This window comes from Leucopleurus acutus, assembly GCF_964270905.1.
Source record: "Leucopleurus acutus genome assembly, chromosome: 18".
NCBI lineage: Eukaryota > Metazoa > Chordata > Mammalia > Artiodactyla > Delphinidae > Leucopleurus > Leucopleurus acutus.
In genome coordinates, this window is record NC_139160.1 from 47,338,858 (window position 1) to 47,365,544 (window position 26,687).

The window sequence follows — 26,687 nt, forward strand, 5'->3', positions numbered from 1 at the left end:
TAAACTCTTTGCCCTAGGCACATCCATGGCTGGTCTACATTTTAACCCAACTCTGTCCACAGTTATCAGTTAATTGTACGATTTTTCTGTTTGATGTCAAAATCTCCCAGTAGACTACAAGCACTCAGATAGAAACAGCATCTGTTTTGCGCAACACTGTGTCTCTGGTGCCAATAAAATGCCTGATCCATAAGAGATGCTCAATAAATACTTGAATGGACAAATGACTCAATTCATGGTATTTTAGATACAGATGTATTCATTCACAGTCTCTTGTGTAGTGTGATGTAAGGTAATCTATTTCTCTACCACAGACCAGATATGTATACCAACTTTAAAGGTAATCAGCTAGTACAATCACCTACATTTATAAGAGTTAGTTTTGTATTTTTATTAGTAGCATTTTGAAAAACCAACTCCCCTATTGTATTTTCTTTTGCTCATCCATACCAGATATGCAAGTCCTATTTGAGAATGGAAATAGGGCTCCCTTTATCACCCAGCCATTTCATTGCTGGCCCAGTGCCCAGTGCATATGTGCAAAATACAGACGTGAGGAATCACTGAAATGCCCTTTCCTTTATTCGTTCTGTGAGGTAGGCAGACCTCCTCAATTAGAGAATTTTACCATCATCTAATTAATAAATTAAACAATAAAAAACTTATAAAATGTGTAGCAATATTTGTAGAATGTGGGGATTATAAAAACTTAATATAAACTAATAAACATAGAAAGTATGGGATTTTCCAGACAATTTCTCATCCTAAACACTCATCCCTTATAATTTGTTGTAACAACTTTGAGAAGCATTTCTATACCAACTTCTTGGAAACAGTTTTTCACTTTTAAATTCAGTAAGTCCTTTTTCCTCCAACTTTCTGTTTTTATAAGACAGAGAAAAAATTTCTGAACATTATTGCTTCAGGTATTTTTTGGGGGGGATATAATAATGATAAATAACTGCAAACATTTATTGACAGTTGATCAGTGCTAGACATTTACACATAAGCTCTTACTTTATCTTCCCAATAATCTTGAAAGATATATACTTCTATTCCCATTTTATCACTGAAGAAAATGAAGATGAGTGAAATTAAATAACTTTGCCCAGTTATTGCCCAGTCCAAAGCTGGAAGTGAGGGAACTAGGATACTAACCCATACAACCTTGATCCCAAATCTCATGCTGTTAACATCCACATTATAGTTTAGTGTGTTTATGGTTATATAAATGTTTACTCTTGATATGAGGAAACTACTGAATAGAAAACACTGCATGAAACTAACAAATATACTCATGTGGAGAACAAATTACAGCCTGAGTCTTACTTAACACCGTTCTTCTGCAAAGATAAATTTTCCAGAAAATTAAATTTTGGCAGTAAACGTTAAATAAAAGTAATCTCTCCCATCAAATAATGGCAAATAAAAGAGATATCTCTTTTGTTTCCTTCATTAGAGCATGGAAATTGTAAAAGCAGGGCATGAACAGTGTTAAGATCCTTATCAATCACCTTCACAATAAAAGCAATATTTTTCATAAGTGTTATTGTAAAAAGATTGGGTTCTATGGTGTACACATATATAATGTAATACGCAAGGTTATAATTTTTCTAGTTGTTAATTCCTAATTCTTAAAAAATTTAAAGCACATCTGTAAATTATAAAAGAAAATAAATACCTAATATGGCCTTTAGTTATGTTATTATTATTTGAATCGATTAGCTCACTTGGATCAGAAGTATTAGTAATAGCAAAGAAGGTTCGACTCAAGAAAAATCTATGTAAAGACTCACTTCTTCCTCTTTTTCTTCTACCTGCTCACAAAGATGGTGGTGGGACTACTTCCTGGCCTTTGCCCATAAAAGCACCAAAAAAAAAAAAAAAAGAAAAGAAAAATAGGTTGTCAGGTAAGCAGAGCGTCTGGATCTCAAGTTTGCAGTTTAAACCTCTGACTGCTGTAAAGCACAAGAGTTTTCAGGTGGTAAAACTGGGAAGATGAAACTTGCCATGTGCTATGAAGAAACTCACTGCAGATAAAATAGTAACTTGCAAAAGATGAATGCACGATTCTGTAATGTATGTTTGCAAAAATTTCTCCAAGTTCACGACCAAATGTTATTATTCCTATGCACTGAATCCCACCTTATACAAGAACCAAAACAACTATGTTTACTAGTATTTTACACGAAGGCAGTGTTTTATGTATTCACCCATCATATTTTAATTATGGACCTCGGAAGTAATATGGTATCAAAGCAAAAAGTAATGCAATCTAAGTCTTAATCCATCGTCATTTCTAGGCTCTGAAGACAAAATACACACATGAGTTGATGATTATAGGCATTTTACATCTCTATAGAAGGGTGACTTATTTTTTTAGATTCATAGAAAGGGAAGAAAAATCAACACCATGATATTATTACAATTCCTTCTATTTAAAAATGAAACAAAAAGAACTTAGAAGAAGAAAAATAACTTCATGATCAGTTAACTATCATATATAGTTAACTTGGTATTATTACATACAGACATGTAACAAAGTATCTTTCTGCCTTCTAACCCCCAGAAGGAAATATTAATACTGCATTTTGAATTATTTCTATCATATGAAGGCTTCCTCCTATTTAAAATAAAAACTTAGACTTGTATGAAGATAAGAACTCAAGCTACATAACACATTTGTAGCCAAACACCTAACTTTAGAATTACGTTGATGGCGACTTAATTTACAAGTTACTCAAAAGTGAATGATCAGGTTCCAACCACCGGAACTTCATGGAATTTTATATTATTGCCAGACAAGTAAGTTCCAGCCCGAACAACTGAAAGAAGAAACATCCTGACACACTTTGTAAAAATTTCACAGTGGTTAACCTCTACGAGGGATTTACACATTTGCATCTCACAAGCAGTTACGCTGACTATAGATTGAACTTTCTATTTGAGCGCTTGAAGGTAAAAATATTTTGCAAATTTAGGTATTTGAATTCTGACATTAAATGACTTGATATACAGAAATATGGACTAAGTAATACTGAAGCATATACCTATATAAATATGAGGTTAGTTTCTACTAAACTGTGCTCTACTCAGCAGTGGATCAGCTGGCTCCTGTGTCGTTCTGCACAGAACTTCCTTGGATGTAGTGTGTTTGCCTATGACTTGGGGTCCGCTCACTGAATAAATGAAGAGTTACTGCTGAAATAAATCAAGGCTTGCTTGTGTCTCTTACCTTTGCCATGGCTTCTCCCATCCTCCAAAAGTGGTACGACGATAGTGTTGTTCACATTTCCAGGTGACCGCACAGCTGTGTAGACGACAGGCACCGACTGGACCACCACGGGGATGCGGTGAACGTGACTCAGTTTGTTAGACTGTAAATTCATGGGACTTGAAGGCGGAACGGGATGGATAATGTGCAAAAACTGCTGGCCTCCCACACCAGAGGCAGAGGCAACAAGGGGCCCTGGAGTTAATACCGTTGACGAAGATGATGCTGAAGATACTGATGTTATAACAGTTGGGGATGAGGCTGGACGACTAGAAGACGACGAAGAGGTTGAAGTTGAAGAAGGGGAGGAGGCGGACGCTGTCATGGAAACGGGGGAGGAGGAAACGGCTGTGGGGGATGTCCTGGCTTTGTTGATGGACAAGTCCACTGGCTCAGTTTGTGTCTGGAAGTGATCTACGCATAACGGGTCCTCCGGGGGTTCCCCTTTCACATTATTTAGCAACAGGGGAACAGCTTCCATATCGGGGTAGTTGTGGACGTTTGGAGACTGTGGGGAGAAAAATAGAGGTATGATTGATGACTTGAATGTTTTTTAATTTTTCTCTTATTGCTACAGAACATTAATTCGCTCTCCAAATATCTGAAGAACCGCTCGGACAGTCGTCATAATTAAAGTGGAGAGTACAAAAGCACAACAGAGTAAGACGACTGGGAGGGCGACAGACATCATTGTCAAAATCCAGGGAAATACACTAAAACAGGGCATAAAATTCTCCAACTTCCCACACCCGTTTGCTAAATTATTGAATACAAGCCATTTCTAATAACTGAATTATAACTGAGCTCATAGCAATGAAAAAGTTTTTCTCAAAATAATATACAGAAATACTACAACAGGTATTTTTAGGAAATAATTTTAGGAAAAGCTTATTCTGTAAATCTTAAGTTGCCTATGCTTGTGCTGTGTAATTTAAGACAATGATAATAATTTTGTCCAAGTTTGTATTCATGCTTTCAAGTTTTAATGAGCAAAATTTAATAATAAATAATGATAAAGAATCCAAGATTCCACCCAGACTAATGGGCTCAGTGTGTTATTACTGAGCATGAATATAATTTAATTTTATACCTATTCACTCATAAATTCAAGAAATAGTTACTAAATGTCTATTTCCAAGGCCTAAAATGGCCCCCAAATTAGCAGGTGTCCGTCTAGCCTTAACAGAGAGTTAGACTACAAAAGATTATTTTTGGTTATATCTAATTTGACCAGGCTAACGTAGACATTATTGTTCTATTATATGAAGACCCAAACCTTTTTTTTTTTCAGCTTCACTATGGTATGAGAACAACAATGCCTAAAATTATATTAATTTGGTTCATTTCATTCTTTGTTTAATAAAAGATTTTGGTTTGCTAGTCCCCTCAAAGCTTGAGCATACACTTAAAGGAACAAAACATGCTTCTTCAAATCTTTCTTTATAGAATATAAATTATAGCTCCATTCAGGAAATACAATAGTGCAAGGGCATTTTATTTAGCAACAATGAGAAAAGAAAGAAAATAAGCTAAACAATGGTACCAGATCAATAAACAGGAAAATGGGTTGATGTTTTATTGGTTTTTTTTTTTTTTTGCTTCTAAGCTAACATGGTTACTTACCCACCAAAAGAAAAGAATTAGAAAATATCAAAATGAAGCATCCAAATATCTACTGCATAAAATTCTAAATGACAAGATCTCATTTCATGTGCTGAAATTGAGAAATAAGAATTTAAATATTCTCAGATATTAAGAAACAAAAGAAAAGAAACACCATAAACGGAGCAACTTTTATAAAAAGCTATTAGCATTATCTACTCTTCTAACTAGAACACTATTTCAATTCGCACACAGTATTATCATTTAATTTCTCTGTAGAACAATGTAGGATGTTTCTTATTAGTATGTCATACCCATATAGAAATTCTTTGTTGAGGCTGCTTTCATAAAATATCCCAGTTGGTTTGTCATTAACATTATAAAATATGTCATTAAGCACAAATTATCAAACATAGTTTGCTTTCAAATATAGCCTTGATTAATTTCTCTCCAAAATTCTAATTTTGGAAATAGTGACTATTTCCATCACGAATTTTTTTCTTCCTAATTACACTTAGACACAAGGTTCTAACATAGGTTTATAAACCAAAGGCTGAGGTGCAAACATTTCATAAAGTAAATGGAAGAGTGCTTTCGTGGACTACGACAATATAGGAGGTAAACATGGAGCTTATCTGTAAATAGATGGTTTCTGAGGCATCAAGCTTCACTGAGATTTGCAAACTGCTTTAGACTTCTGGAGATTATGAACACGAGTCCATACTTTGTAGGTATCTGCTTAATCCCTCACTAAAAAAAATTTTACTCCTTAAGCTGTTTTACAATAGAGGAAGAGCAGTCCTCTTATAATTCTGCTGTATATACAAGAAAGCTAGGAAGACCCAATACTAAGAGCCCCTAGGTGCTTTCAAATACTTGAGAACTACATAGCTTTTGCACAAGCTCAAACCAAAATACAGAAAATGCTCATAAAAATTAGGAAGAATCAACCAAACCTTTGGACAACAGACATATCTTATTTGGGAGCGTTAGACATGTTACGCACGAATTTATAAGTGTAAACATCACAGAGGCACATGCTGGTTCCTAGTTCACACGTAGCAGTTGAAATGCAACCAGCATATCCAAAAACAATGCCTCGTCAGTCTAAGGAGGACAAAACCCTGATCATACCATTCATCCGTTTACACTATTGACATAATATATTCTCATAGCCCATACCAATCACTTCTACTGTGATAATGTGGCCAGTAAACCATCCATAATTCCAGCTTCAAGCTGCACGTACGTACACGTAAGACCAGCAATACTGCATAAATATGTTTCCCAAACAGTTGAGGTATACGCTTCCTCCTCCTTTTAGGAAAAAGAAAAGACCTGAAAGGCTTGATCCTGAAATCATGATTAGAATTCATTTCTTGGCTTTTGGACAGTGGAAAATGGAAACACATTGGTTCCGAGATATGAATCCATAAACGTGTAGCAATGGGAGAGCAGCCAAGAGACAGAAGGAAAGCTGGGGAAACCACGGGAAAACACCAAACAAGCAGCACTTACAGCAGTTAGAAACTAAATAAAAGGACTACACAGATTTGAGAAAGTGAGAAAAGATATGGCTATGTTACCAGGAAACAGCCTCTAAGAGGCAGGGACACTGAAAAGACCAGATATCACAAAGAAAAGTTTTATGCACAGTTAGGACAAGAAAATTTTGTAAAAAGGAACAAAGAAAGGATTTCATACTAAAATTCTGCCCTTGGTCACTAACTACTCAATTCTTGATACAACACTGATGGACGGCTCACAGCAGCATCCTCTAAGCACTGCTGTTGTTTTGCTGTTTGTTTGTTTTAAATAAAAGCCCATCAAGATTTTTGCCTGGGAGCAGTGACTTTAGCTGAATTTTTGCTGTTGATGACCCTGGGGTGGAAAAGATGATCAAACACTTAAACTATATTTAATAGTATCAACAGAAACAGAATTCCTTCTAAGGATGTGAAGATTGAAGGGCATGCTGCATTTCTGTCAAAGAGAATGACAGTAATTAATTTCACCTTCCAAGAGATGATATAATATTTCTTGGAGGGGGTCCACAATAAAGTAATTTTTCAGCCTTTCATACATACCTTAAGAAATAAATGCATAAACACACAGAAGTCTGACAAGGTAAACATAACAATATACTTCATTAAAAAAAGGTGTGTGAAAAACATAAAGATAAATATAAATAGGATTATACTGCTGCATAATAATATTTCTTCAAAAGTCTGAAGGCCAGTTTGATTCAAAATAATCCACTCAATAAAATATAATGCACAATATTCCAGTGAACATATTCCCTTCAGTGATCTGGGGATTACACGTGTGAGCTGTTCTAATGAGATCATCTTTTTCCTGAATAAACGTTTTAAAATGTAACTTCAGCTTTAGGCATTTTGTTGAATAAATGCAAAAATGTATCTAAAACTTTCTCTGTGTGAGTACTCAGAGTACCTGATGTGTTTCCTACAGTCAGCCATTGCCATCAGCTGAATCTTATTACAGTCCTCAAGTGAATATGGGTTTTTAAGGCTTGTCATGTATTTTGATCACCTGGCAACCTTAAAAGGAGAAAAAATATATATGAACACCACCTCATCTTTGGAAAGCCCTCCAGAGACTCTTACGTTTGGTTGAGGACCACTTGGGTAATATTCTGCTAAATGTTATCCAAGATTTATAAGCTGTTTCATCTTTAATGGCATCAGGGATTGTCAGAGAACTAACATAATATTTATGCATATACACACGTGCACACACAAACACACACACAAAAAGGATGTGCCTAACTATCTATCCATCCTTCCATCTCTCCATTCATCTATTCATCCAGCCAGCCAGGGAGCCAGCAGGTCAGCAAGCAGCATTTAAAGCATAAAAAGATTATGTTTAATTTTATCTTTCCAACTTTATAAAAGTTTTTTGAGAAATCATTTCATGGCAGCGTTTAGAAGATTGTAGAGTGACTTGCCTACTGTTACAAAGCTCATGGCTTCACAGTTATAAGAATCCGCGCTTTATAGCCTGTTATGTGGTTATTAGAGACAGAAAATTTGATTTGGACACAAAAGACTTGAATTCATGACCTGCCCTATTACTTATTAGCTGTACAGTCATGGTATCATCATGAAAATTCTCTAGGTCTGCGTTTATCCACCTATAAAAGAGTAATATTAATTCCAAACTCACACAACTGCTGTGAAGATTGAATTTAGGACACTGAGTGCTTTTAAGTAATACTGAGAATTGTGGGACAGAAGTAAATGAGATTCCCCTTTTAGAACTAAAATTCCAAACAGAACCTGATCTATTACTATAGCTCCATGAACTCAGCATAAGATATATTCTGAGGCAGGATGGCATAATACAGCCACTGTAGAGGGGCAGTGTTTGCTAAACAACCAAACAGATATATGTTACAAAAGTAAGCTGAACATGTAGAAATATTGTAAGCATTTTCAGGTTCCACATAAAATTTTACACATCTTCTCTTAAAATGCACAAGGACAGTCATTTGACATTATTCAAATTTTTTTGGCTCTATTTTTTTTTTAGCTTAATTAGATTGGCCCACAGGATGAGCATGTAATAGTTGATGGAATACATTTTAATTGACTGGTCTGATTTGTTAATTCCACTATATAAATATCGCCTATCAATCCATAGTTCAGTTTGTATCCATTATGACAATAATACATAAATATATTAAAATAATTGTTTTGGGATGTTGGCTATTCTTCAACAGTCTTTTGTTATACTGCACTATTTTAAATGCAAATACACCTTATTTAAAGAGTAGAATTCCTCTTTGTACATGAAATGCACAATAGGTACATGTCTTAGTTTCCCACATTAGTAAATGGAAATTTAAAAATATAAGCATCATGGTTCAAGCAAGCAACCTGCTCAACTCTGACAGGTCATTTTCGCTCCAAGTGTGAAAGGCACCAAACGTCAATTTGTGAAGGAACAAGTACTTCGCTTTCCTCTCTATTGCGTTATCTTACTAAAAAGGAAGGCCTTTTTTCAAAGACAAATTTTTCAAGATCTGTCTCGCATGGGCCCTGGTGGTCATTGTTCACCTTTCTTTCAAGCCTAGTGATTTTTCTTCTTTATTCTTCATGTTAAGAGCAAACTCTTAACTACAGTTGCTGTACAAGTGTGAATCTGTAAACCTGACCAAGAAAAAATTAAAGCAAAGTATACTCAAAAAAGGAAAAACAAATTGTAATTTTTCTAAAAGTACGGATGAGAGAATAAAAGGCAACAAGTAGAAATAGCCTACGTTTACAATCTGGAACTTGGTTTCAAAAGTACTGAATGAGTTAAAGAGGAAGATTTTCAATGAATATTTAATTCAGCTGCTTTATCTCAATCTCTCAAGTGCTGGTTTAAGAAATGATTGATTCCTTAAGAAAATTCAGAACATATGCAGAACATAATGGACTCTTTGTGCTTTACATTCATGTTTTTAGGCTTTCACAAATTGAAAATGCCAGCCTTCTAAAAGGATTCAATACATGCATTTAAACTTATCCTAAATTTTCCTTATTTCCTAGTTATTATACTTTTCCATGACCTATTATTTATTTCCCAGGGCTTTCATGAATCATATTATTTACCCAAAGCAATCAGAATTTATGTTAACAGTTGACTGCACATCTGAAATTCTGGTTTGGCACTTATGTGTTGTAAAGTTAGGGTCACACCTGAGGTGGGGAGGATTCTCCTACAGGGTGGTAGAGGACAGAGGCATTTCTATTTGTGCATTTAAAAAATTAACAGCAGACATTCCTAACCAACGAAAAGACTAACAAACTTGTTTGAACATGAATATAATGTGTTACATGTAAATTACTATTGTGTTCTACCACATAACATAATCATTGAAGACTCAAACGCATTTGTTAGATGAGAATATTTGTGCTCAAGATATTAAGCCACCTAAATCCCATTTACCTGGTCAAATGAGATAACGAAATAGTGTCACAACAATAAATGTCCAAAAAGGAAGTATAAGAAGGTAGTTTTGTTCCTATTTTCTTATAATTACTGTCAAACTGAACTTCACAAAAGCATGCAAATACGTCTTAAAAATAAATTTTGTGAATCCAACTATATGACATTTTGGAAAAGGCAAAACTATAGAGACAGTAAAAAGATCAGTAGTTGCCAGGGGCTTGGGGGAAGGGAGGGGAGGGATGAAAAAGAGAAGCACAGGGGATTTTTAGGGCAGTGAAACTCTTCTGTATGTGACTGCAATGGTGGTTACATGTCACTATGCATTTATCAAAACCCACAGACGTGTACAACACAAAGAATGAACCTTAATGTAAACTATGATGTATCAATATAGGTTCATTAAATCATTAAATCTAACAAAGTATTAACTAATGCAAGACTTTAATAATAGGGGAGACTGCGAAGGGGGGTAGGGTGGGTATATGGAATTCTTAAGTACAATCTGCCGAGTTATTCTGAAAGTATAAATCTCTACTGAAAAAGTAAAGTCCCCTAATGATTTTAAATTAACTTGAATGTAATATTAATGCTACTGATAAGATTCAATTTTATCTATTATTTTGTTTATAATTCTTTGCAAAATTCATAAACCAAAACCATTATCATAACACTTGCAATTTTTTTTAAAAAGAGGTAACTGTTATAGACTTATCTCGACTACATCACGGTTAAATTTCTTCTTCTTTTGGTTTTAAATTGGTATTATTATTCAGTGACTGATGTAAGATATTAAAGTTTCACTGTACGTGAGAGGAACATGTCTTACAGACTTCTAGGGATAAAAAGCTCATTTGAATCTTCACCCTAAGCCACAGTCTTAGTCAAACGCCTGAGGCAAATGTTCTGTGCTAGTTACATATTTTAAAATATGCAATAATGTTTACCATTCTCAAACAGATTAATCTTGTCTGCTACCAGATGGACTGTGCTTTTGATTTCACAGAATATTCACCATAAAGAGTTAGTTTTATAATGATATTTTTCATAGTACTGGAATACATCAAATTTCAGAGATTAGAAGATGACCTCAGAGAGGCTGAGATACCCAGATGATACAACTGGAAACCCTAACATATTACAAACATATAAAGCAATAACGCAATCTTTTTATGTAAAGGGAGGTATATTTGCAAAATGTAGGTTTTACTTTTTGGATATTTAAAGCAAGCAAGTAGTCCAGAGAAGCCTGTATATGTTTCTCTACTCATAGAAAATGCCTTTAAAGAGAGATCAACAACCAAGCCAAAACAAGACAAGTAGCAAAGTTGAGAGAAAGCCACCTTTTCTCACCTACCCCTGGAATCAGAGGGAGCTACCATGAGAATGTGGCAGAAGTAGAAAAGCAACAGTGTTCAAATGCTCCAGAACTTGTTCACAAGCAGTGGATTTAATTCCATCCCAGCCCCCTACAAATCAGCAAAATGCCCTCATGCAAACCAACTCTTTGAGCTTCACCTTTTGGCTTCCTGGTAAATGGGGTATAGATGCACGCAGGTCTTTCTACGGATCTGAGAGGGTGAAACTGTCTAAAGGTTTTTTAAAGTGGTCCCATCCCGTTAAGGTGCAACTGCCACAAGGCACACACAGGCGTACGTAATTAATACGTTTAGGTGTAGAATTAACTGTACAAATCGAGCCCCCATTGATTTTACCCATCGAGATGAGTGTCTGAGCAAAAGGGGAGAAGGGGCAGGCTAGAGCCTCAGGGAAGACAAAGGCAGGAACAGGGAGGCAGATGGAGGACAACTGATCTGATTGAAAAAGAGGACTTGCCAGCCAGACAAGACTCCTGCTAACCAGCTATGATTTACAGTGACAGGGGAAATAGCTCAGTATTCCTCCTGGCTGGGACACAGAATTCTAAGAAATAAAGATTTAAAAAATGATACTAGTAATGCTGACAAGCTTGTAGTAAAACGGACACTTTATTAGGCTGCAGGACAGCAGTGTAAATGGATACACACTTTCAGGAATGCTGGTGAGCTGTGTCTCAAGAGTCTTAAAATACCTTAAAACAAGAATTAACATTTTTCAGAATGATATAAATGAACTTATTTACAAAACAGAAACAGACTCACAGATTTCAAAAGCAAAACTTATGGTTACCAAAGGGGAAAGGTGGGGAGGGATAAATTAGGATTTGGGGATTAACATACACACACTATCTCTAAAACAGATTAACCAACCAGGACCTATTGTATAGCACAGTGGACTCTACTCAATATTGTGTAATAACCTATATTGGAAAAGAATCTGAAAAAGAATGAATATATGTGTATGTATAACTGAATTACTATGCTGTACAGCTGAAACTTTATACTCCACAACATTATAAATATAATATAAATAATATAAATATATATTTATATTATTTATATAATATTAATATATAAATATTTATATAATTATATATAATATAATAATAATATAATATATATATAATATTAATATATAATATAAATATATTTATTTATATAATATAAATAAATATAAATAAATAATATAAAACTCCACAACATTATAAATCAACTATACTCCAAAAAAATTTTTTTTTAAAAAAGAATCTAGGGCACTTCCATCTCCCTCTCTCTCTTCTTCCCTCTCTCCCCTCTTCCATATACATGTAAATACGTCTATTCAAAGTCTATCCCTAATCATTCTATTTTGAAAAACAAAACGCTATTTTGAAAAGCAAATTCTCAATCAACACCAATGTTGACTTTTAGAAATCACCAAAGAGAATATGCTTAAAAAAAAAAAGTCAAGGAATGTTAACACAGATTTAGTCATGACTCCTGTGAAATGACCCCATAATTTCAAGTGTTGGAACTGTGAAGAAGCTTTCAAAAGATGGTCATTCTGTTAGGGAGATGACATATGTATCAACCATTTCAATTTTATGCAAATAAGTACATTTTACATAAAATGTGATTTTGAATTTGTTTTGCAACTAATTAGTATATTAAAATATTATAACTATTTAAGTTAAATTATCTACAAGTTTATATATTCAAGTTGGTTATAAAACTTTCCTTCTGGGATACAGGGCATCATAACTTAATGCAGGGACTTGCCTTGAGACATAAAGGGCAATTTGGGATTTTGACAAAGATGTATACACAAATATTTAACTTTGCCTTATTTATAGGAATAAAAGTTAGAAACAACAAAGTGGTCATAAAAACAAAATAAAATTTGGAACAATGATTTTAACCCTAACTATGAACCAGAATCATACATGGAACATTTTAAAGGTACACAGGCCAGAGATGAAATAGGTCTGGGATATGGTGTAGGCACCAATAGTTTAAAAAGCATCACATGCGACTACAATGATCAGCCAAGTTTGAGAAACAATACTCAGTGGCATGGGGAACTATTATCTATGTAATGTTAAGTTTAAAAACGTTAGGATATAAAACTGCCCATAATAAATGAGTTTAACTTTGTTCCACCAAAATATTTTTATACATGAAAATAATAAAAAAAGCCTAGAAAAAATACTCCAGAATGGTAATAATAACTTCTCCATTTGGTGAATTTGTGGGTGATCCATGTTTCCTTTTTTACTTCTTTCTTGTTTTCCATATTTTCTACAGTGAATCTACTACTTTTTCTTTTTTTTTTAAGATTTTTTTTTGATGTGGAACATTTTTAAAGTCTTTACTGAATTTGTCACAATATCGCTTTTGTTTTATGTTTTGGTTTTTTGGCCGCGAGGCATGTGGGATCTTAGCTCCCTGACCAGGGATCGAACCTGCACCCCCTGCATTGGAAGGCGAAGTCTTAACCACTGGATCGCCAGGGAAGTTCCACTACTTTTAAAACAAAAAGAAATAAGTTACATTTTCAGAAAGATAAAAATGAGTAGTGTACAAAATATATTTTAAAGAAAAAAAACCTAGAAAGTGAATGGAGGTGTTTTATAATTTTCAATCTGGCTTTTCCAAGATTCTAGAGAACCGTAATGTTATTAGAAGCAAATCACTATAATATACTGTTATTAGAAGAAAACAGCAAATTCTCTTAAAATCTCAATTTGCCAAGGGTGTTACTACTATCAGTCCTAGATTGTTGGCATGGTTATTCTACATAAATTAACGTATCTACCTATAGACCTTGCAATTAAACTAAGAAAAAAGTTAAATGTAACTGGTAACTAAAAGTATGCAATTGTAGTAACCCTAGTGGGTTAAAACTATGAATTCTTCTGGAAACCTCAAGCTTCCGCAACACAGTTTACTAGGAAAACATTCTCATACTTGAGAAGCTAATGTCAACAATTATATAACAATGTATGGGTACTACAAAGCTTTGTATGTTTCTGATGAAAAGCTTTCACCCCAAATCTGAGGATACTGCAAAAGGATTTTAATCTTGACCATGATAGAAGCAACTCTTCCCCCACCCCCGTCCCCCAGAGCTTTAATGAGAGTTTCACCACTTTTCTAGTGAACTGCATTTAGAAAACATGAAATGGTATGAACAATGGGGAATGTTGTGCTATAAAGAATGGAGGACATTTTAAATGAATTTGAGAAAACAAAATTGTGCTCTTTAAATCAACAAGTAAACATTCAAATAAGTATTACAGAGAACTTGCAATCATAAATTAGTTAACTCAATACTAATTAATTGAATAATAATGATTGATTTTTAAAATACAGGAAAAGTAAATATACTTAATATTTACTACAACATTATCTGGTAGAATTTTCTCCTCCAGTTTTATAAATAAAGAAATATCATCTCCCAGGATTTGAAAGAACTGTCCAGGGCCACAATGTAATATGGATCTGTGATCTAAACCTAAGAGTGATTCCTAAGACTGAACTTACCCCCATGCGGCCCTCATCAGCCCTGAAAGATGGAAAAAGAGTGAGAACCTGTGCCTTTGAGAAATATTTTCTTGCAGTTCATGTGAAATTAGTACCTGGCAATATTAAACTGAAGAGAGTATAAAAATGAGCGCTGCTTGGATAGGTGTCTGGTGGGCACCAACTCACTTTCCCAACATACCTAGCACACAGCAAATTTAAGGGCAGGAGGCAGGTATCAGTAACCCACATTGTAACGTCTATTTCATGTTTATTTCCAATTTGTTTTCACATTAAGTTTTAGGATAACCGTAACTAGAATCATCATTCTTAGGAACAGCATCCTGCATTTGGTGCTCTGGCCAAACTGTATGTGATGTAAGTTTGAAAGAAATGAGAAAAGATGGGGGGAAAAAATGGAAAGACCAAAGCCTAATTAGATTTGTAAGCAACACCTTAGAAATGTAAGTGAAAAACAACCAGCTCATCATCTATTTAACTTCTTTTGTTCCTTTTCTTGTAAACCAGACACTCAGAAATGGAAAAAAATGCTTCATTTTTGGTCAATGATGCATGTTCCTTGATAAAGGTAGCGTAATAAAGTGTAAATCTGGTAAGCGGAACACTAAGCGAGAGGCAACACAGTTTTGTAAAACGAGTGCTTGCCTGAGTTTTAGTAGAGGTTCTATTTTAGGCAGGTAGCTTACTCATCATCTCTCTTCCTTTAATTTCTAACTGAAAGTGACTCTGATTATGCTTTTGCACAGTCACATGTCTGTTACCACCTCGACCTTTACCAGATTCTACCTGTCCTGATGAGATACCACTCTTCTGTGCTTCCAAAGCACTCCAGGCTCCTGTGTCTTTTCTCTAACCAGGCTGTGAGCCCACACCACTTTTATTACACTCTTGTCACCCAGCACCTATCAGAGTCCCTGAAACAAGCCCCAGTTGCTCTCTGAAGCCCTTACTAATTCTAAAATTCAATAAATCTATGAAACTTAACAAACAGTAAATATACTTATTAACTTAACTGTAACATATGAAAATTAGCATTGTAAGTTTCCATCTGCCCATTCCTTCCTTTAAAAAGAATTTAATTGATTGCCATTTTATTAATTCCTCTCACAAAAGAACAGTTTCATCTGCATAGCTGACATTCTTTCTTACAGCTAAGGGCGCAGTTCTCAGCCTGGGTAATTTTTCCCCCAGGGGACACAGCACTGAATGTCCGAAGACATTTTTGATTATCACGACTGAGGGCAAGGGTGACAGGCCCTTCTCTACCACAAAGACGAAAGATCAATAGGGCTGAGGTTGAGAAACCATGCACTGAGCTACCATCCCTTTCCTTCTATGTTTTTCCCTCTACCGCCCTATTTTTTCCTTTTTAAAAAAATTTATATTATTCTCCTCTCATTTTTCCCTCCTCAACTTCCTCCATATGTATTAATGTATTAATGTATCCATATTATTAATATTATTGTATTAATATCAATACATAATAATTGTATAAATAATTGTATGAATAATTGTATTAATATCCATATGTATTAATCAGGTAAATCCATCTATACAGTTAAAACATCAGTAGATGCATCTCTGTGGGCAACTGGGTATGGTTTATATATTAATATGAATGCTAGTTAGAACTGGGTATGGTTTATATATTAATATGAATGTTAGTTAACATGCATACATTCTTGTGACTTTTACCATACGGTACACTTAAAAATTACAGGAGGGTTACGTGTGTGTGTGTGTGTGTGTGTGTGTGTGTGTGTGTGTATGTGTGTGTGTAGTGAGAATGTGCACAAAAAAATAACTTGAGGAGTTTATGATCTATATATGCAGATGTGTGTGTATGTGTTCACATGCCTTGATTTTACAAGTATTTACTGTTTACCTCTCCTATTTGTGCTTAGGTGCATAAATAGAAGAAGGCAGATATATTTGTTTTGTGTAAAAGTGAAGGGGGACTGGGGTTGAGTCAGAGAGCTGAAGTAACAAGTATGGTTGATGATCCGAGCTCCGTTAAGCATCTGCCTTTCTACTGAGGCTTTTGGTATCAGCCAAAGGATGGCTACCCTGTCTAGGCCTCAAACCTGAATCATCTTCACCATACTTAAAGGTGAAATGGCACGTATCTAACACTTACCGACATGTGTACACATTGTGACATACGCATTTAATCCTCACATCCCAATATAGGAAACTATTACTAATCACACTTCACAGATACAAAATAGAGACTTGGAGGGGTTAAGAAATGTGCCAGTGGCTCTACAGTGGTAAGTGGCAATGTCAAGACACAATTTTGAGTGATCCCTGACAACAAAACCCATTGCCTCGACTGTAATGCAACACTGATCTCCACGTCCGATTCTATACTGTATATGCCTCCAGCGGATCAGGAAAGACTGAAATCACTGTATCAGTACCATAGAACATTTTCCTTTAATTTCATGCAATTTAAAGGTGACTATATTTCATAAAGAAGGGGCTAAAAAGGTTAAGTAAAAGCTTTCATGGGCTTCACAAACATGTATTAACAGAATTGTTTTTCCTTCATTGGTTTCCTTATATCTCTAAGAAAACAACTGTACATTATTCAATTATGCATTACTGAATATATAAGGAAAAGAAAAGAATCAGGCATATTAATCACTTCTTTGACTGAAATAATAGAACTTTAATTCCTATGAGATAAAGTTACTCTGTGTTTCTGGCTTTAAATGATTCCTGTGATGAAATCTCAAGCACATTATTAAATAAATAAGCAAACTCACATTTACATAGTTCATTTTCTCCTTAGCATCAGTACCTTCAGCTGCAGTAAAATAGCCAATGTTCAATTATCTACCGTCTTATAAGGGATCGCAGTATAAGTAATCCCAAGTGACAGATAATCCAAAAAGCATTTATGTTGGGTTTTAAATTCATTATATGATTCCAGCAGATTTACCACCATAATTATATTCTTTTTCTCAGGCTCATATTAAAATTCATTTGTATTTCTTGAGCACAAGCTAACTGTCAGCAGAAGGGAGAATCCCAGATACATGCTGGATGACCAAAGGAAGTTGATTTGCTATTAGCATGTTTTTCCCATAGGTAATTGACATGAAGATAATCAAGAACTGGTTGCGAAATTGCATTTCATATTTATTAACTGTCTTATATGATTAATTAAAAAGGATATATTATAACACTATAGCAGAGGTGTGAAGGGCATGGGCTAGAAACACTAATAGACTTAGGTTTGTGCCCTGGCTCTGCCCCAGTTCTGTGACCACAAAGCAAGTTGCTTATCTGCTAAACTGCAGTTCCTCACTTACGAATGGTGCTAATATTTCTACCTACATTTGAAAGGAGTTCTGAAGATTAAATTATTGAAGGTACACTGCCTGACACAAAGCACTCAATTAAAACTGTGGTTGTATTTCTTGCTGTAGCTGTTATTTTTATCATTTTACTCTAGTGCTAAAGCTAGAGATGACTATATCTGATAGTCTGTAACAGTTCAGCTTCCATAAAATGACACTGCCTTGATTACTCAATAAGTTATATTAGCACACTATAGGGTCAAATGTTGAAATTTGTTCATTATCTTCTGCAGAAGACAGTTGGACATATTTATGATATAACTACCAAAACCAAGTGGAAAATACTAGAAACACACAATTTCTTGTTTTCAACGCTTGGGGCCATATACGTTAAAACATTGAGGATTTTAGGAAGGTAATAGCACATCGCCAAGAGGGTTCGGAGTGGAACTGCATTCTCAGACATATTAATATTTTGGCAGTAAAACAAAAGAGCATTTACATCGAGTTAGAAATGAAGACTATAAATAGCTGCACATTGGTTAGGTCCAGATTTTAATTCTAAATGAGTTTTTTTTAATTTTTAAAAAAATTTATTTATTTTATTGATTTATTTTTGGCTGCATTGGGTCTTCATCGTTGCGCATGGGCTTTCTCTAGCTGTGGTGAGTGGGGGCTACTCTTCATTGTGGTGCGTGGGCTTCTCATCGCGGTGGCTTCGCTTGTTGCAGAGCATGGGCTCTAGGCGCACAGGCTCAGTAGCTGTGGCACATGGGCTTAGTTGCTCCGCAGCATGTGAGATCTTCACGGACCAGGGCTTGAACCCGTGTCTCCTGCAATGGCAGGCAGATTCTTAACCACTGCACCACCAGGGAAGCCCTAAAGGAGTTTTTTTTTTTTTAATGTTAAATTTTCCTAACTTTTAACAGATAAGAGATTGTGAAACTGGATTAAATGATACTGATAATATCAATTCTACATTTTTTCATTAAAGCTGTGTTGCACATCACAGAATTATAGGTTAAGATAATTGAAGAATAAAAAAATCCTTCCCTTGGTTTGCATAAAATGGTGCTGGATAATTTCTTGCTAGTGCAACTCTAAACAGTAATTCCAGCTTATATGATGACTCCTTAATTGTATAAAGGATATGGCAGATATCCTGATTTACAAAAAGGTGACATGTAGATGGCATTGTCCCTTTCCCCTTATTTCAATTAGGAATTGATTTCTTTCATTATACTTTACTGGTTAGCTAGATTAAATTATTAGATTTGAATTTTAATATGCTGGAACATTTTTTGATACTTTCCCTGGTCAGTAGATGAGATAGAACCTAAGTAATACCATATGAAAAGGGGGTGGGGTCTTAAGAGAAAACACTGATTTACACTTTTCCTACAAATACACACAAATTATATCAGATTGTAAATAATTCCCCAAGATGAAGTGGAAAGGTAACAGAACAAAGGTAACAAAAAACATACAATAAGACTATATTTAAATGTAAAAGATTCTACATTCTGCAATTAAGTAGTCTAGTTTTTTATGGCTTTAAAACCTTTTAATATTTTAGATTTTGTTAATACCTTAAAACTGAGAAATCTTGAACATAAGAATATAGAAGTTGAAACTGAAAGAATGAAAACAGACTCACATAGCTATATGAATACCAGAAAAAGTATACTGTAAACTCAAATAATTACTATAAGAGGGACATTTCATTTTGACAAAATGACCTCACAAACAGGAATACATATAATTGTTCTCAATTTATAACCACCTGAAAACAGCCTTAAAAACATAAAGGGCTAAAAATGAGAAATAGACAAATCCATAATTATAGTGTGAGATCTTAGCACACCTCTCGTAATAGCTGATAAACAGGGAGCCAAAAGTATAGAAGATGAAAAAAAAAACCCAACACAATTAACAAACCTACCTTAGTTGATCTGTTTACAACAATATACCTGGTATCTCCCCAATAAACAGTGCTTTTCAAGTACTCTGAACCTTGTACCAGAATCTGACCACAGGGTAAGCTGTAAACTAAGTCTTAATAAATCCAAAGAGTTAAAATTATTCAGCATATGTTCTCTGACCACAGCAGAATTAGGCTAGGTATCAATTACAAAAAGATACCTAGAAAATTCCAAAACACTAAGAAATTAAGCAGTACACCTTAAAGTCAGCCTGTTGGTTGAAAAACTATCACAATAAAAAGAAAATAATTTGATTCAAATAAGAATAAAAATATGATATGTGAAATCTGTGGCATATAGCTAAAGGTGTGATTAGATGAAAACTTATGCTAAAACATAATTACAAAAGAAGAAAGGTTGATAATCAATGATCTAAATATCTATCTATAGAAGTTAGAAAAAGAAAGCAAATTTATCTTAAATAAAGGATAGGAAGAAAACATTGAGTATAATAGAATTAATTAAATAGAAAACAAATGCACAACAGAGAACCTAAACAAAACCTAAACCTGTTATTTCAATAGACCCATAAACTAATAAACTCACAGTAAAACCGTTAAAGAAAAAAAGAGAGAAAAGGCAGTCATTACCGATATCAGGATTAAGAAATGGGGATGTCTCAATTAAAAACATAAGAGAATGTTAAGGATAGATTTACGCTAACAGATTTAAAAATTCTGATAAAATAGAGAAATTGTTTAATAAGTACAATTTGCCAAAACTGACACCAAAAAAAGGGAAAATCAGGGCTTCCCTGGTGGCGCAGTGGGTGAGAGTCCGCCTGCCGATGCAGGAGACACGGGTTCGTGCCCTGGTCCGGGAAGATCTCACATGCCGTGGAGTGGCTAGGCCCCTTCCGTGAGCCATGGCCGCTGACCCTGTGCGTCCAGAGTCTGTGCTCCACAAAGGGAGAGGTCACAACAGTGAAAGGCCCGCGTACCGTAAAAAAAAAAAAGGAAAATCAAAGTATCTTATACTATTTCAGAAATTGATTTAACCTTCTGACTTAAAAACTCTAGGCCCAGATTTTGCTTCATGAATTATTTCAAACATATTATGATGAAATAATTTAAAAATAACCCGAATCACATGCAAAATCTTCCAGAATTAAAAAAAAGGAACACATTTTAAATGTTATTATGAGGTTGGTATACTTGTGATCAAAACCTAACAAAATTCAAGAACAGGCAAAACTAAGCTATAGCTTTAGAAGCCAAGATAGTCATTATTTTGAAATCGGGTAGTGACTGTGATGCAATGTCAAAGGGACACATAAATTCCTCTTTTTTGATCTGGGTGGTAGTTATGTGTCTGCCTCACTTTGCGGATATTTCACAAACAGCACACTTGTAATTTGTGAACTTTTCTGTATGTATGTTATATATCAAATTTAAAAGAAGAAACATACCTAGAAAAATAAATGGAAGAGCTAAGTCCTTAGATTAGACCTCACTACAGGTCAACAATAATCCATAAAACATTACATGTGAATTGTCTGAAGAATAAAGTTGTTACCTTGATACACTATTATTCAGAGTATTTTTTCTGCACATGTCCATGAAAAACAATTATAAGAAAAAGAGAATGCCTTGCTGAAATCAAACCCAGCTACATTGATGGCATTTTTCCAATGTCAAAAATGTGAAAAATAACATTTGATGTGATTTCTCAGGAAATCCATTTAAGTTTATATGGATATCAATATTCTTTCTAAACACCAACCTAAACTATGTGTTTAATAATACAATGTCAATTTCAACAAATATAGCAGTACACCTTTCCAGAGTTTAATTTTACATTTTGAAAATTATAAAAGAAATATCTGTCCAATCCTCTGTCCAATTTCTCCTCAACTTTTCTTAGATTTTCCATAATCATCCTGCAATTACAGAGGTAAGATTTATCAGTATACATATATGTAATGTATTCAGCACTTAACATAGTTTCTGGCACCTTGTCCTTATAGGAACTCATTAACAGTCATTAAATGAAGGAATGGACTTCATGACAAAGCAGACAGTCTCTTAACAATTTATCTTCCATTGAAGACTTCAATTCCCTCTGAAGAAAACTGGCCCCTCCTTTTCTAAAAGTTAGAGAATTCTTCTTTGATGGAACAAGTATTGAACAGTTCTATCTCTTCCCTGTCCCTGACTAACTTATCTTTTATAACTGAAATAAAAAAGCTCCTAGTAGAGCCACACTGATTACTCTATGAGTCATGGAACTTCTCATTTATTTTGAACCAGAGTAACTTTTTTTGCTGTTTGCAGCACTCTAAAACTCCAGCTTTCCTACGTTCTCCCCCCACTACCATGTCCAGTATTTTTTTCCCAATGTTTACAAAATTCAATATAAATTTCCATTCTCCCCAGGTTTCCATCTTTTTGACATCTCTTTTTATTCAGAACCTAATCAGAGCATCATCAGTTTCACCTCATTGCTTCCTTTTCCTATAACTGTAGCAAGTCAGAGATTTACCAGATGTCCTAATGCTACACTCCAATAATATTTCACTTATACGAGTTAAACAATTTACACATTATATCATTGATTTTATAATAACATTGTAAAACACATGTCAACACAAATTTGGTTCCATTCTACAGTCACCACTTTTCAAATATTTCCCATTTTGAAGTCCACAGCTTGCTTTTTATTCTGGTATAGAGGAAAGATATTCTCAAAAGTACTTAAAGGTAGCTAGAAGTGTGTGTATGTGTGTGTGTAGATCAGTGGTCTTAAACACAATCTTAAAGTGATCCTTTGTCCTCATGCCTATATGATCATTCAGCTTTATGAAATGCATAATGTCAGAACATTTGCCTTCAGAGCTCTGAGGAGGTCTCAGTAGAGAAAAACATAAGGTTAAAGTAGAAATTAGTGTGAAGGGATGTTCACTGAAAACCACCTAAAATTAGCTACAAAGAAGGTTTCCCTGTAAACCTGGCCATCCTTTTGGTCCGTCAAATGTACTTTTTCCCCCACTATCCTAGCCAGAGTCTTTTCTTCTCCAGACTTCTTTTCACTCCCTTGTTGATAACCTTTTTATTTCCTTTCTGGTCACCTTCATACTAAAGGTAGATTGTTTAGGGAGTCGGGGAAAAACCATATTCAGCATTTTATACACTATATAAACAAGTACAAAACAGAATATTGTATTTGATGTGATTAGATTTTGCTTATCATCTATTACTACTGCTCACTTATATCTCCCTGAAACACAGGGGTGGAACATCAAACTCTCTTATATAGTAAGGTTCTAGATTCTGCCAGTGAGATGCCCTCATGCAAGTATTAGAAGTCAGAAGTGAGCTGGAGGTCATCTTCTGGCTGGGGTGGCTGCTGACAACAATGTTCCACGTTGTAGGGTTGAATAATTTGTGTGAGAAGCATTTGTGTCCATAGCAGTAATGGCAATACCAGGAGCTTCCCAGTCTCTGCTTTACAGCTATGATGGTGTGTCCTGAAATCAATGATAGAGAGGCAAACCCACCTTCAACCCCTCCCTCTCTTCAATGGATTACATAAACATCTAATTCTCTACATTAAATTCCTGGCTGCTTGAAATTCCACTCAATTCCTAGAGTGGTTACCATTTCCTGTGTTATAGTCTGCAAACCTGTTAGGAGATTAGAAAAACATATATGAATATAGATAAGAAATGTAAAGGAAGGTGTAAAATGCACAGTTACCCATCACCAAGCATATGCATTCTAGGTTCTTTAACACAGCATAAATGATAACCTTTGATAGTCCCACACCCACCTCTCATATCCCTCCACTCTCTCTGTCTCAAAGTGCATGGAGTTTCCTCACATTATTGAAAATTCTGGGCCCCTTCACACATTCTGTTACCTCTGAAAAGAAGTACACAATTCTCTCCCAACCACTTTTTCTCCACCCTCAACTTTTCCCTAATTTCTAGACATCTTTAAGATGAAATTCAGATGTCCCCTCTTCCAGGAAGCTTTCTCTGAAGCTCACTCTAGTCCTATTAGGAGCTTTCTTCTTGTATCCAACCAATTTTTCCACCTACCATGCTGTATTAGAATTATCTGCCCATGTATATGTCCCTCTTAGAAGACTGTTGACTCCTTGCAGTGTGGAATTACTTTCAATAAATATTTGTCAAATGAATAAAAGAGAGAACGAGTCTATATTTTTCATTGCTCTATCTGCCTGAAGAGGCTAATTATATCAGTTAAAAAATACATCCCCCATTCGGTACAGTGGAATTTACATTTTTGTAGGGTTCAGTTTTTAAAGGGAATGAGGAAAAGTCCATGGAATGGATTTCATCAGGGCTTTAGTCAAAGCAAGATTTCCCAGAGAAACTTTCAATTCTCCCCGTAAGCTATTTCCCTAAGTGTGGGAGACTACGTACTTAGGTCCTGCACCCTATAGAAAGGGAAACGATTCTAACAAGTCCTATGTGCGGTAAATGATGGCATTTTTTTGTCCAGATTTTATGTCTGGCCATTCACACTACAAATACATTTCAAAATTTAATCTACACACCTTATGTCAGCATCACCCACCTTCACCCTGTATAAACTCATTTAGTGGCCAAAATTTCTCACTTAGGTCTTCAAATCCCTTTCAGTATAATAATATATATATAAACACAAAAATAGAAATGAAAAATTAAAAACTATAAGTTTCATTCAGTATTTTGAACTCAAGTGTCTGCAGACAGTTTATGGATTACGAGACTCCTCAGTCCTTACCTGAGGACAGGTGTAAGGCGGGCAGGCAATCATGCTAGAACTGGGACTGGAGAGATGGACTCTGCCAGGAACCTGGACCACTGTCCAAAACAGAACAGGGAATGGGAGTCAGACTCCACTGATTAGAAGAAAGGGAATTAAATCTGGGAGTACCTAGGAAGCCACCAGCCATTGCTAGATCTTGCCAAGCTCTGGATTAGTAGAGTAGTTGGTTCTTTACAGCCAGAACCCTTTTTGACTGATCAATCATTGTTCTACCTGTTCTTAAATAGTTCTGATATCTCACTTGGCTAAGATATTCTCATAAGTGGGTACAGGAGAGGTAAATGGAATGAGGAAAAGAGGGAAGTTAAGTATTGTCTGATAAATTTTTGAAACAATCAGGAAAACAGAGTCAAGCTTTTAGGAGTAGAGGTCTCAAGGCTCAGCTGTGGGAACCAAAATAATCAGAAGAAATGACTGAACCTTCATGAGAGTAGAGATTTTTACTTCCTTCACTGATATGTGCCCAATATCTGGAATGTTTGCTGAATCAATGAATGGAATGAGGCTGGTGCTGTTATATGCTTTCCTTTATCCCATTTGCTTATTTCTCTCTTGGTATCTCCTTTGGTCACTGAGAATTGCCCATTGCACCTACCATATTTTCATGGTTTTAAGCCTAAAGCAAGACTTTCATTATGTCAAGTTTGTGTGTTAATACTTCCATTTATGTCAAGTTTGCACATGGGTAATAACAAATATAAGCTGAATCACATTAAAATCAAAGGTGAAAAACTAATCACCTAATTCTACCATAGAACATTACAATGAATTCAGCAACTGATCTAAATGAGTGATTTTATTAGCCTTGGCCATTTGATAATAGCCTGTTAAAACAACCTAATCAATGATCAATTTGACCTGGTTTGCTCTCATCTCTGCTTCCCTATTAAGAACTTCCATAAATAATCAGAGAAATCACTTTAGTAGATTTAACCTCTAAAAATAAATAAAAGGGAGGATAAGCCTAAACATGAAATGAGCCAAGAGAATCATCTGTCAGGCACTGAGAAGAGAGGATTCCTAAGAAAGCTTTATTAAATGTGGTCTGAGATTTCTATCATTTTACCATTAGCCTAATTTTAAATAGATGACGATGCTCAAAATATTGTTTGTCAAATTTTCTTTTACTTTACTTTTGGTATGACTGTTGTGTTTTTACTTCTAGAAACAACATGCAACTTATATATAACACAGCTTAAAATCAACTTACATCGTAAGTCCCCGAACAAAAGTATATGATGTAATCAAAGCACTGGGGAATGAGCTATTAAACCCAACTTTATTATTCTTTCCCTATGTCCATATTTGGTTCTGTAGATTTTTCTGAAAACTTTTGCTCAGCCTAAACTCTAGTGAACTATTTTAAAAATTATAATAATACATTTACTTGAATGTGTTTTATTTCTGCTCTAAGTAAAAATATGTGAAATGAAAAGATTTAATACTCTTTAATAATTCTCAGAGGAAAAAAACGTAGGGCTATGAAATATCAGTAATATGTATTACTATGTTTCAAAATATCTAAAAATAATTCACACTGATGATGTTTTCAAAAGCTTTACTATAGCATTTAAATTAAGAAGGCATTCAGAATTTATAATGAGGGTAGTAAACATATGACACCACTCAAAAGAAGGTATTGAAGCAAATAATTCATTAAAAATGCAAATGAATACAAGTGAACTTGGTTAGAAAGGTTACTATGGAAGTGGAAAAGGCAAGGTTGAGGACTGTGCACTGGGGAGAATTCTGATGAGGTCAAGTGCAGCCTTCGGAGCTGCGGACGACTTATTAAGGAAGTAGCAGCTCTGAATTTTTATTACTGAGCTTTTCTCACACTGTGATGATTTCAGATAAGGTTATTTATGAATTCTCTGAATATCTGACCT

General features: G+C 34.9%; 1 protein-coding gene across 6 annotated transcripts in view; it reads right to left on the bottom strand.

Moving 5' to 3' along the window:
• The window catches only part of KLF12 (KLF transcription factor 12), a 450,478-nt gene that overhangs the window by 147,008 nt on the left and 276,783 nt on the right, over window positions 1-26,687 (bottom strand). For 5 of the 6 annotated variants that reach the window (XM_082859606.1, XM_082859602.1, XM_082859605.1 and 2 more), the window contains one exon: window positions 3,236-3,782. In XM_082859606.1, the coding sequence (XP_082715732.1) occupies window positions 3,236-3,782 (547 nt within the window). Of the gene's footprint in view, window positions 1-3,235; window positions 3,783-24,753; window positions 24,834-26,687 lie in introns of all 6 variants that reach the window. The other variant, XM_082859607.1, reaches the window with a different exon arrangement.